The following is a 13665-nucleotide window of genomic DNA, read 5'->3' as shown; positions in this document are numbered from 1 at the left end:
GTCTCAATGACTGAAGTTTCCTTTTCTCTGCTCTTTGTTGCTTTGCTTTTTTGCTCTTTGCTGTTTCTTGGTGCTGCATTTGTCCTTGGCTGTCATGGTATGGGGTGCAGACAGACTTGTATGACGTGAAGCTATGGATACACGTGTGCATTAATTCTACCCTTGAATGTTAACCACTTCAGGTAATTTCCTGTTTATTAGGTTAAATTTTGCTGCCATGCAAGGGTGGGGGAAAGATCTTTTGTTGTACTTTATTGTTACAAGTGGAAAGCAGTTTTCATTCTCTTGGCTTTTCTCTTTCAGATGATTGTAATTATATATAGAATGCTGAAAATATCCAACTAACATTTTATCATCAATTTGTAAAGCATACTTGTTATCTTGAAGATATATTATACCTTGCTATAATTCTTATTTTGAGCTTGGTTGGTGGCATCGTTGTGTCAAATAGTGTTGTGGGCATTAAAGAATTCATTGTTTCAGTTGTTGAGATAGTTGTTGATTTCCAAAACTGGTCTACTGAATTTTTGTGCTAAAAACTACCTTCCCATAATTATAGGAGCATGTATAAATTATTGAAAGGCAACGTAAGTCTATAGGTTATAATCCTATTTGTGATTAACTTTCTTAATTTATAATCCTGTTTGTAATTTAATAAGTAGGAATTATTATGAAACTTTCATTTTAAAGCAACCTTATTTTGCCTGTATTTTTTCCTAATACTTGTAGAAGAAATGAGTTTCATGTACAAAAAAACCAAGAAAATAAACTTTTGGTATGCAACCAGTTTATCAATAATAATAATAATAATATATAAACACCCACCCTTATTCCTCTAGCTTTTTAAGTTTATCTCATTAGAGAGGCAATTTAGTCCTTTAATGGAAAAAAATGTCTCCTAATAATCCTGGGTAATTGGTATAAAGATTGCAATAGATGGGGAAGAACCTTCAGAGCCCTCTTTTGTATATTTCTTTCTTCCCCCTCCCCCCTCCCTCCTCCCCCCCCCCTCCGTCTGTCTGTCTGTCTGTCTGTCTCTCTCTCTCTCTCACTCTCACTGTGTCGCTCCTTTTTTTTTTTTTTTTTTTTAAAAGAGATGGGATCTCACTCTGTCACCCAGGCTGGAGTGTAGTGGCACAATCATAGCTCATTGCAGCCTCAAACTCCTGGGCTTAGGCGATCCTCTCACCTTACCCTCCCCAGTAACTGGGACTACAGGTGTGAGCTGCTGCGCCCGGTCTATATATTTCTTTATATTAATTGTTGCATTTCAAATGGCTGAATCCAAGACATTGAATTTACCGTGACTATGTGTCTTGATAGGGTTTCTGGTGATATCATTTGATACTTTTGGAAAGTCTTCCAGACCAGACGCTTAAGTTGCTCATTTCATTAAGGATTATCTCATGGAATCTTTCCGCTTGGTACCTGATACAGAGTCACTTAGCTGTTAGGGACATATTTGCGTTTAATGAATTTACCCAGTTCCCAGTCTAGTGTTCATTTCATGGCACCATATTGCTTTACCAGACTTTTTGGGGTGCAATAGGAAAGTGACTGAAGTTAGTCATTCTATATGAAATTTTTTTTTTTTTTTGAGGCAGAATCTTGCTCTGTCCCTTGGGCTAGAGTGCCTTATTGTCAGCCTAGCTCACAGCAACCTCAAACTCCTGGGCTCAATCAGTCCTCCTGCCTCAGCCTCTGGAGTAGCAGGGACTACAGGTACGCACCACCATGCCCAGCTATTATTTTCTGTCTTTAGTAGAGATGAGGTCTTGCTCTTGCTCTGGCTGATCTCAGACTCCTGACCTCAAGCAATCCTCCCGCCTCTGCCTCCCAGAGTAGAGTGCTAGGATTACAGGCATGAGGCACTACGCCAGCCAGTCATTCTGAGTAGTGATATTTAAAGACGTTTAATTCCTTTGTTATATAGCAAACCAAAGTCTAAGTGGTGGAAAGTGGAAGGTATTACATATTTTATGTGTCTTTGATTGACATCTTTATACTGATTTCTCTACTAACTGGTCTTAGTTTCAGTTTTAAATTACAGAACTTTAAAGCCAAAACAGACTTTTGAAAAACTATTTTAAAATAGTTTCAAACATATAAAGAATTTTCAAGAATAATACAAAAACTCTTGAATATCTTTTGTCTAGATTCACTCATTTTTAGTTTCCCACATTTCGTTCTGTATGCATACACATATCATTATTTTTCCTAAATCATGTGAGCAGGTTACATATGTTGCCCTTTTACCTCTTAATACTTAAGTGATATTTTCTCTTACATAACCACGGTTTAGTTACCAAATTTAGGAAAACATTGATACACTACTTTAGTCTATAGTCGGTATTCCAATTTTGTCAGCTATGGTAATGTCCTTTGTGGTATTTTGACCCCTTCTCTTTAGTCTCCTGTAACCTGACACATTTCCTCAGCCTTTATTTGTCTTTTCGTGACTTTGACCTTTCTGAAGAGTTCATTTTAGTTATTTTATGGAATGTTCCTTACCATTTGAGTTTGTCTGATAATTCCTTGTGATTAGGTTATGCATCCACAGTGCACTGCGTAAGTGATGTCATAGCCTTCTCAGATTAACACTCCCTGCCCCTCATTGGTGATGTTAATTTTGATCACCTGGTCTCAGTGTTGTCTGCTTTCTCTGTGTGCAGTTAGTATTTTCCCTCTTGCAAGTAGTAAGCCATCTGTGAGGGGATACTCTGAGACCATATGATAATATCCTGTCTCATCACTCTTTCTCTTAAATTTGGCATCTATTGATGATGCTTACCTGAACCAGTCTTTACTGTGATGGTTACAAAGTAATGATTTTGCCAACTGTATCACTCCTTTCACTTTTAGAAGGTGGCATTCCAGTGTATGGAAGAATTTCCCTTCTCCATTTTTTTCTTATTAATTTATTTTTAGTGTGGATTCATGGATTCCTATTTTATTCATTGAATTATACTCCATTACTGTCCCTATTTGATCTTCAAGTTATCCCAGTGTTGGCCAATGGGAGCTCTTTTAAGTTGGTTTTTATGTCCTTTAGACATGCCCCCATCATGTTTTTGAGCACTTCCTTTATGGCACAACAAAATATCCCTGGCTCAATCTTGTACCTTCCCTGCCTGAGCTCTGGAATCAGCCATTTCTTCAGGGATCCTAGGTTCCTTTTAATGGAGAATAGATTATAGAAACCAGGATCTGGGCTCTACGTATGTTCACTGCTTCCAAGGTGTTACTGCTTCTAGACTCTTTTTTAAGCAAGCAGAGCTAGAAAATATGTACACTATACACAAAAAAATAATTCCAGAATTGTTACACCCACTCCCCTGTGCAAAAAAAAACAAAAAAAAACCTAGTATGCAGTTCAGGATTTGACTGTTACCCCTTGTCTTAGGATATACACTCAATGTGTTAAAAAAATATTAATAACTTGGATTAGTTCTCACATGACCCTTTCAGTCTGGGTATGTTATTCTTATGCAGTATAATTTGTTTCCTTTGTTTCTCTTTGCATTCAGTTTTAGCCTTCCTCCCCCACTTTATTGGTTTCATTTTTCTGAATATATATAAGTACATTACATCTCTAAAAATAAAAACAATATGATAAGCCATAATTAGAGAAGTTTCCTCCTTTATTCATTCCATCCTGTTTTCCCACACCCCTTGTATGTAATCATTTTTACTGTTTTCTGATTCATCTTTCTTGCATTTCTTTTTGCAAAAATTAGGAGATACATGTGTATTTTGTTCCCTTTTCTTTCTTAAACAAAAGGTAGTATTCTATAGACAATCTCCAAAAAAGACTTTTCAAAACATACTGTCCAAATCTCTTTAATTTACAGATAAGGTAATTAAAGTTCAGTGCTTCCAAATGGGTAATGGTCTTTAGTCTTTGATGTTCTCGTTTCTACTGTTCTTTGCTTCTTGTCATTGTTTTTAAAATGTTCTGTGTGCCTTGTATGCTCTTTTGTTCCCTTTCTCTAAGTTTATGTAGATCAGTGGAATTTTCTTTTGATATTTTATATGTGAAGTATACAAGTATATGAAAACATTTATATGTAAGGCTGCATTCTTTTTAATAGGTGGTCAGTCTGACCAAGGCTACGGGTCTAAGGATGAACTTATAAAGGATGATGCAGAAATTCATGTGCCTGAAGAACAAGCAGCAAGAGAATTGATAACTAAAACAAAACTGCAAAAAGAAGGTTAAGTACTGATATTTATGAGCTTTACTTAGAGAAAAATACCTGTATTAATTAAACATTTATCTTATTTGATAATTTTTGGTGATAATTTTCAAAAATGTAAGGTCTGGCTAATAAGATATTGTATTTATTATATAAGGTAGATTTTGGTAGTCTCTGAATTTTAGAATTTAAGAGACCTTTAGGGACTTTCTAGGTCAGCCCTTAATTTTGCAGGAAAGTACAACCTTTTGTGGTATTTGCCAAACCTACTTTGTGACAGAACCAGGGCTAAATTTTAAGTCATAAAAACATATTTCAGTGTTCCTTTTTTTAAAACGTTCTTTTACTAGAAGTTCTTCAGATATCTAAGTGGATATTTTTTCATTGGTAGATTAAAAATATTCTGTGTGGTTTTCCTGTTTTTTATAGGACTCATTAAGGTAGAGATGAATTATTGTAATCATTTTATGGAAATACGGAAGAATATTTTGGCAATAAGATATTCTTCCTATTCTCTTCACAAAAATGCAGTTTCTTTCAGGATGTTACTTATTTTATCCTCCAGAGTTATGCAGAAGCAAGCCTCTCTCCTACTTTCCGGGTGATGATGAGGAGAACTGAAGGCCAGAGGCTTAATTGATTCACTCGAGAACATGCACCTTAGGATTATTGAACACTAAAACAAAGCATTTCAGTCAGTGTTGGTGACAATTATGGCATAGAGTAAACCACACATAATAAATCAGTAATAAAATAGATACTCCTTTTGGAGAAAAAATGCATACAGTATATAAGTATCAACATATGGTGTCTGTTCAATATTAGAAACAGTAGGAATAACATCCAAATATTTTTTTTTCCAGAGGCATGTGATGTTTCTTCTGTTGTGGCAAAACATTCACAACCTAGTCTGGAGCCTCAGAGTCCTAGTGAAGCTCCTGCATGGGGCAATACTATTGTGAAAGTTCCATCTGGTATATTTGATACCAACAGCAGGAAAAGTAACACTGGTGAGTCTTTACATATTGGTTATTAAATATTTAAAATACACTTCCACAGACACCTATGTATCTTTAATGACATTAAATTGTTGACTTTAATTATAATGTACATGCCAAAGAGCCAGAAGTGACTATAAGTGGGCTAAAAAATATTTAAAATTTTGTTACTCAAAGGTATTTAATTTTTAAAAGGAGGGGTACTTAGTGTGTTTAATTGTTATTTGGAATGTCCTTTCCTGCTGTAGTGCCTGTTCTCTGTTTGGTCACTCTTTCTCATTGTAGATAATGAGAGTATACTGTAGGGCCTCCTATATGCATTAAGAACAGAGAGGCAGTGATGTGATCAAATCCCAGAGGGCTTTTGTGCGTGGTATTTCCTATCACTGAAGGGAAATGAAAGAAAAATACTCATATCATTTCCACTCTACACAAATACATTAGTGGGTCTTTAATTTGGGCCCATTTGTTATAGGTACGCTGAACCACTTCTTGTTTATGATTAAATATTTATAATAAATAATGCTGTCTGTGTGACTCCCTTGAATTTGAGTTTACTACTTTCGATTGTATTGTAGGCCTCGTAAGTACCAATAAAGCATACATCTAAGTATATGATTTTATTTTATTTTATTTTTTCTAAATTTTTAAGAAATAAATTTTATTTTAATAGCTTTATTTTCTTTTGCTTACCACTATACTAACAAGGATAAATATATGATTTTAAAGGACAATGAAATTGGCCTGTGTCTTTTGCCCTTTGTTAGTAGTAGCTTCAATTTACTTCTCTAAAGTCTACTGTCTTATCTGAAAATGTATCTATCTATCTTGGATGGCTTTACAGAAATTAATTTGTTCAGCTTCTTAAATGAATGTAAAAGTACTCCTTATTCTTAAAGTCTTTTCTGTTTGTATTTACTGTGATACCAAGTTCATTACTTTTTTGGGGTAGTACTCAAGAGGTGGGTCTAAAGGTTTTTTGAAAGAAGAATTTTTATATATGTTGTAGATCTCATTTTCCCAACCCATTGATAGTAAAGTGGGTCGGGGAGAGGAGGGCAGAGTTTCGTGATCAAAGGTTTAGAATCCTCTGAGTATTGAAGTAGACGTGGCCTGGGGACTGGGGTGTTTCCTTCCCTTTTTACTCATCTTATTTTCATATCACATCTTGATATAGGAATATTTATTCTGTTAAGAAAGAAGGGGGTGGTAATGGGGCTTTTGCCAGTATATCAAACAAATTCATTTTAAAATTGAATAAAATTTCCGCTAAATTCCTGGAAATACTATGAGGTTTAATATTTGCAAAGATCTGTTTCTCAAATACGGAGAACAGTTTTCAAAGCAGGTACAAATTTTTGAGTTCTAAAATAGGTTAGTTTAATTCCCTTAAAAGCCTTAAAAATATCTCTAAATGCTTTTTAGTAGTTCTGATTAATTGATATGATTATGACTAGTAATTAGTACTAATTGGAAAGATTAAAATAATGTTGAAATGAATTTGGAAGTTTTAAAAAAAGCCCTTATCAAAGACAGCTTTCTCCTCAAAGCTCCCAGATCATTATGCTTTTTAAAAAACAAATGAGAATCTTAAATATGAGTGGGTAGTGTTTTAGTCAATTCAGGTTGCTGTAACAGAATTCCATAGAGTGGGTGGCTATAAACAATATAAATTTATTTATTAGAGTTCTGGAGGCTGGAAAGTCTGAGATTAGCATATCATCAGTATGGTGTGTTCTGGTGAGAGCTCTCTTCTAGGTTACAGACTACCGACTTCCTACTGTATGCTTACGTGGCACACAAGGAGAGAGCTCTCTGGGGTCTCTTTTATAACGGCATTAATCCCACTCATGAGGGCATCACCTTCATGACCTAATTATCTCTCAAAGGTTCCACCTCCTAATACCATCGTGTTGGGGTTAGGATTTCAATGTGCGGATTTTAGGGAGCACAAAAATTGAGACCATAGCAGGTAGACTTAAGTTATAATAAAGATTCAAATAGGAAATAGCTTTTGGTATTAGAGTGGAAAAAATTGCATGGTAGCAAAGACTAAAAGACTGCTTGCTTCCCACAAAGATAGGGGAGGGGAGGGAGGAATGCCACTAGCATATTTTTGCTCTACTTGGTCAAATAAGACCTCTGTGAGGGCTGAGATCACGTCTGTTTTATTTACCATTGTATTCCTAGCACCTCACGTAATTTGTTGAAGGAATGAATGTATCTGAAAAATTTTTAACTACTCAGATTTTATTACCCTTCTTAGAATTTGCCAATTCTAAGCATTCCATGTTGGATTCTTTTACTTTGAAGCAGTAAGGCTTTGACTATAGCAAATATACAAATCCTCTACTGTTACACATTTGCTTTGTGCAGAGTAGATTCCTGGCAAGTATTTGTTGAATTGGATATATAAAAGGTAACATAGAAGAGATTATTTTTTTTAAGTCTGCTTTTAACCTCAGAATGTGTTTCTTAAATTGAATGTAAGACTCTTAAAATGTAAGAAATAAGAAGAGACCTATGTTTATTGATAAATGTAATATATTTTAGCAAACTATATAGACATATCCAGCATATATCACATGAACTCTTTTTTGTTTTTAAGTCAGACCATGGCTGAGCATGAACTCTTTTTTTATAGGTGTATATATATGCATAGAGGATGAAAGGCAGGTTATACATTAAAATGTTATCTCTACCTCATCTACAATTAGAATAAAAAAATAATAATAAAAAAAGTGTTATCTCCAGGAGGCAGATTTGAATAGCTTTTGGGGGTACTTTTTTTTGGTATATACCTTTTATCTTTTTTATGCCTTCTAAATGTTCTGAATTTTTTGCTCTGATTATATGTCACTTTCAAGTAAGGAAAACAGTAAACATTTTTTTTTTTTTTTTTTTTGAGACAGGGTCTCACTCTGTTGCCCAGGCTAGAGTGCCGTGGCGTCAGCCTAGCTCACAGCAACCTCAAACTCCTGGGCTCAAGTGATCCTTCTGCCTCAGTCTCCCAAGAAGCTGAGACTACAAGCATGCACCACCATGCCTGGCTAATTTTTTCTATATACTTTTAGTTGTTTAGCTAATTACTTTCTATTTTTAGTAGAGATGGGGTCTTGCTCTTGCTCAGGCTGGTCTCAAACTCCTGAGCTCAAACGATCCGCCTGCCTCAGTCTCCTAGAATGCTAGGATTATAGGTGTGAGCCACTGCTCCCGGCCAACAGTAAACATTTTAATAAAAGTTACATTGAAGCCAGGCATAGTGGCATGTGCCTATAGTCCCATCTCCTTGGGAGTCTGAGGCGAGAGGATCATTTGTGCCCTGGCGTTCGAGACCAGCCAGGGCAACATATCAAGATCCTGTATCTATTTTTTTAAAAAAGTTACATTGGAAAAATAGAGATTCACTGTTAATATTTTACTGTCTCGTTTAGGTAGTACATCAAATGTGCTATTTTCTACTCAAGATCAAGTTGAAGATGCAGTTTTTGGAGAAGTTTCTAATCTCAAGAAGAATGGTGATAGAGGAGAAAAAAGACAAAAGCATTTTCCAGAGAGGAGTTGTAGTTTTAGTTCTGAAAGTCGAGCAGGAATGCTGCTTAAGAAGAGCAGTTTGGATTTGAATTCAAGTGAAATGGCTATCATGATGGGAGCAGATGCCAGGATTCTGACAGCAGCATTGACGTGTCCTAAGACCTCTCCACTTCACATTGCAAGAACCCATAGCTTTGAGAATGTTAGCTGTCACCTGGCTGATAGTAGGACTCGTGTGTCTGAAAGCACTTGGGATCCTGAGCACAGTTCATCTCCGGTGCTAGAGATGCTTGAGGAAAGCCAGGAGCTTTTAGAGCCTGTGGTTGATGATGATGTAGCTAAAATCATAGCTTCAGAAAATATATATGATAGTCTACAAAGTGATAGTAACAGTAATCAGCCAAGCGACTTAAAAACAGGATCCAAAGATATGATGAATAAGAGAAGTAGTTTATATGGTGTTGCCAAAGCTGTTGAGAGGGAAGATGTTGAAACTGGACTAGATCCTTTGTCGCTTTTAGCCACCGAATGTACAGGAGAAAAAACTCCTCATTCTGAAGATAAGGTGTTTTCTCCAGTTATTGCACGCAATCTGGCTGATGAAATCGAAAGCTATATGAACCTAAAAAGTCCCCTGGGTAGTAAATCTTCCAGTATGGAATTACACAGAGAGGGAAACAGAGAGTCTGGCACCACCACTGGGCTTATTCACCCTTTAGAGAGGAGATCAAGCCTACCTTTAGAGCCTGGTCTACCAGCACAGGAAAATCCTGAAAGTGAAAAGAGCTCCCCTGCCATGTCCAAGTCTAAAACTTTTACTGGACGTTTCAAGCCGCAGACTCCCTCTCGAACGCATAAAGAACGTTCAACTTCTTTGTCAGCGCTAGTGCGTTCTTCACCACATGGCTCATTGGGCTCTGTAGTAAATTCTTTGTCAGGGCTAAAGCTGGAGAGTATACTCTCAGGGCCCAAGATGGATGTCCTAAAATCTGGTGTGAAACAAGCAGCAACGGTAGCCACTAAGATGTGGGGAGCTGTGACATCTGCCTACAGCTACTCAGATGATGAGGTAAGAGTGTTTATGTGTGTAGTCTTTCCGATATTGGAAAGTTTATAGTATCTTTTAAAAATACATGTATTATTATTTAGAGATTTCTGGTAACTTTTGTTTTTATATTTTAAAACTTTATATAGATTTGGTTTCTCTCTTGAAGTAATTTGAACATATATGTAAGGAAATTAATTAATATAGAAATAGAATATCAGGACCACTGTATAATTCCATAGATCGGTCTAAACTACAATATTAAGCTTACTTCTTTAAAAGTGTTAATGACTAATATTTGAAGTTAATAATTCCATATTATATTTGCACAGCACTTTACTTTTCAAAAACTTGTACTTATGTTATCTCCTTAATATATATGAAATCAATCTGCAGTTTAATCCACAGATTTCATACTGCATGACAAAAATGATTAAAATGTCTAAAAAATCATTATAAGTAAAGTTAATCATTAGATCTTTTTATGAAAATAGAATTGGGGAAATTTTGCTTATTTGTTTTACAGAAAAGTTAACTAAAATCTCACCTTGTGTTCAAAGAATTATATAGTACTTGAGTACTTTAATCTAGTAGAAAATATCTTTAATGTTTGCTATTATTGTAACAAACAGTATATTCTAAATACTGTTATAAGCTATATATCTGTTTTTGTATGTAAGTATGTACACACACACACACACATATATATTTGTTTAATTTTCATAACAACCCCATGAGAGTGGTACTGTCGTTATCCTCATTATGATTTATGAGGATAAATTAGCTTTCCAAGATCACATAACTAGTGAGTGGTAGATCTAGGATTTGAAGTCAGAGAGGTAGGTTGTAGAGTCCATGCTCTTACCTAGAAGCAATGTCTTAGGAGAAGATATCAAAGGGCAATATATTAAAAGGGGGCTGTCCAGAAAAAGCAAAGCGGTGATGTCTAAGTTGGGGTTTGAAGGATAAATTTGAAATTTTAGGTTAGTCAAAGCAGTAAAGTGGCCACAAGGATATATCTGAGAGAGTAATGTGAAAAACAATGGAAGCTTAAAACATCATGCATTTTCAAGGTCATATAATTAATTTCAAATTGTTAAAGGTACTAAATAGGAATTAGAGACATGGGAAAAGAAATTGGACAAGTAAGACTTCTATACCATTTGAAGGAAAACACTATTTTATAGGCAAAATACTAATTGAATTAAAAGTATAGTATTGAGTGCTTTAAGACAAACTGCATTTTATGTTTAAGAAGCTAGCAAGGTCAGTCAAGGAAAGGCAAAATAAAATACCTTCCAAAGTGTCTTAACCTGGTATTATGATTTAAAAAAACCCAACAGGGTGAATCCTTTTATTTTTGAAATTTTATGTAACAATGTTAAATTAAAAGCAAAAATACTTTCTACAGAGTTTTTTGGACTTGGAATGTATGACATTGTAAATTCCAAGTAGTTGTGGATCTTGTCTTTTCTCTTTATTGCTATAGCCCTGGCACTAGTAGCAGGGCCTGGCATGAGGCAAATAAATATTTGCAAGTGAAGGAATGAATAATAAGTCTACAAAATGTTTATAACTTTTATCCAGAATTTAAGGAAATAATTAGGTATATGTGTAAAAATAGCTCAAAGGAATTCATCAATGTAATTTATATAAGATTTAAAAGCATTTTGAGTGTTTAAGCAATAAGGGATTTATTAATACTAAACACGTAATAGTATATCAGTAATATTTTACAGGGGTTTAAACAACATAGAAGAAAATGTAATGACATAAAAATAAATTACATGAGAATTATCAAAATATTTTCTATCTAAAGTTTCAACAGTCACTTAGAATGGTTAAGAGCTACAGTGTTTTTTGGAAGTTTATTTGTATCTTATGCCTCTAACGTTGATATTTGTTATTCTGAACAATCATATTCTCAGCTGAAATTCTCACAACAACTTTATTTGAAAAGACTCATATTACCCATATTTTTAGATGATATAATTAAAAGTTAGAGAATTCATTTCTGTAAGGTCACACACCTACCTAATCTGGCTATCTGACTCGAAAGCCCCTACTCTACTTGTACTGGGATCTCTGATTCCATTGGAGACAATGAGTCATTTATTTTATAATAGACTTAATATAATAGACAAATAGAGTTCCTTTATTTTATATATTGAATATTGAGAGATACCCAGACCCCAAACATATACTTGGAGCACAATACAATCTCTTAAAGTATTGTAGGTTATGGCTTGGATGTCTTAGGGTGTGGAAGGGAAGTTCCAAATAATAGTGAGAAGATTTCATGGTTTTGAAAAATTTGGAGATGATGATTTGTTTAAGTATTATAGAGTTTAATTTTGAAAAGGATAGAGTGAGTATATTCCCATTGGAGAAGGTATTATTTATATATGTGGGGTTTTATTCTTTTTAATTAAAGGAGGAAACTAATAGAGATTACAGCTTCCCAGCTGGCCTAGAAGACCATATGTTGGGGGAGACTATATCGCCTAACACAAGTATCTCGGTCCCCAGCGAACTTACCCAGAGCAACACAAGTCTTGGCAGTAGCAACAGCAGTGGAGATGTAGGAAAACTGCATTATTCAATAGGTATGGGGAAGAACTGTCCTTTATTTGTCATTGCTTGTTTTAATTTAGATGCCTATAACTCTCCCCTCAATAAGCTCCATTTGTTAAGATGATCTGATAGATTTTTAATAATAGCTGTACCTTACTATCTATTCAGATTTTGTATGATCTATAAGTACTGTAGTCACCTTCTGTGTTTATTTTTAGTTGTTTATATTTGTGGATTGTATCATTAGTTCTTAAACTTATGCATGCATCAGAATTATCTGGGGAATTTGTTTAAAAATGTATACAAATTTGGGAATGCATATTTTTAACCAGCTCTCTGGGTGAATCACATGTACAGTAGAGTTTGAGAATTGCTGGGTTGTTCCATTGAAATTTCTTAGCTCTGTGTTACTTTCAGAAATTGTATGCTGTGAATTCTGTTCTTTTTCTTCAACTTTTATTATGAAAAATTTCAAATGTCCTGAAAAGTTGAAGGAATTGCATAACGAATAATCATATTCTCCACCTAGATTTAATTAACTATTGTTAACTTTATATTTATGTGCACATACATTTTTATACTGAACCATTTGAAAAAAAATTGCAGACTTCATGATACTTTCCCCCTAAATACTTTGGCATGCATTTCCAAAGAATAAGGACATTTCCTGTATAAGGTGTTATGATGCTTATTCCTCTCCAGGTGAAGTTCCACTTCCAAGAGGCATGAAAGGGCAAGATTTTGAGAAATCAGACCATGGTTCTTCTCAAAATACCAGCATGTCTAGCATCTATCAGAACTGTGCAATGGAGGTAAAAGTTCTGTGTTCTGCCTGTGATACAGTGGCTGTAAACATACTTTTAATTTCAGAATGGCATTTAACAGGATTCTATGATGCCTTCATAGAAAGAATAATAAATAAGTCATTTTGTTGAATTTGCTTGCTGTCTTATGTAAGTAAGACAATGAACTGGTAGTTTACCTGTAAAATAATAGAACTGTTAATTCCAAATATGATCAATAGAATAATAAAATCTTACGATTATCTCAAGAGTTAGGCCTGTTAAGGTTAATTTTACCATAGGATTCTCCATGTCTGCGTTTTTCTGTTCTTAGGTTTTGATGTCAAGTTGTTCACAGTGTAGAGCTTGTGGAGCTTTAGTTTATGATGAAGAAATTATGGCTGGATGGACTGCAGATGATTCAAATTTGAATACAACCTGTCCGTTTTGTAAAAGCAACTTCTTGCCTCTTCTCAATATAGAATTTAAAGACTTGAGAGGCTCTGCAAGGTTAGTATTATAAAAGCTCTCCCTCA

General features: G+C 34.8%; 1 protein-coding gene across 2 annotated transcripts in view; it reads left to right on the top strand.

Annotated features, from left to right (window-relative positions):
• DENND4C (DENN domain containing 4C) overlaps positions 1-13665 on the top strand; it is a 93250-nt gene that overhangs the window by 60918 nt on the left and 18667 nt on the right. For both annotated transcript variants that reach the window (XM_045562558.1, XM_045562557.1), the window contains 6 exons: positions 4092-4214; positions 5060-5206; positions 8629-9797; positions 12208-12379; positions 13050-13159; positions 13464-13639. In XM_045562558.1, coding sequence (XP_045418514.1) covers positions 4092-4214; positions 5060-5206; positions 8629-9797; positions 12208-12379; positions 13050-13159; positions 13464-13639 — 1897 coding nt within the window. The remainder of the gene's footprint in view (positions 1-4091; positions 4215-5059; positions 5207-8628; positions 9798-12207; positions 12380-13049; positions 13160-13463; positions 13640-13665) is intronic.

This window comes from Lemur catta, chromosome 10 (genome assembly GCF_020740605.2).
Source record: "Lemur catta isolate mLemCat1 chromosome 10, mLemCat1.pri, whole genome shotgun sequence".
In the NCBI taxonomy this organism is placed as follows: domain Eukaryota; kingdom Metazoa; phylum Chordata; class Mammalia; order Primates; family Lemuridae; genus Lemur; species Lemur catta.
Note: the sequence above shows the minus strand (reverse complement) of the source record. Positions and strands in the feature narration are given on the sequence as shown.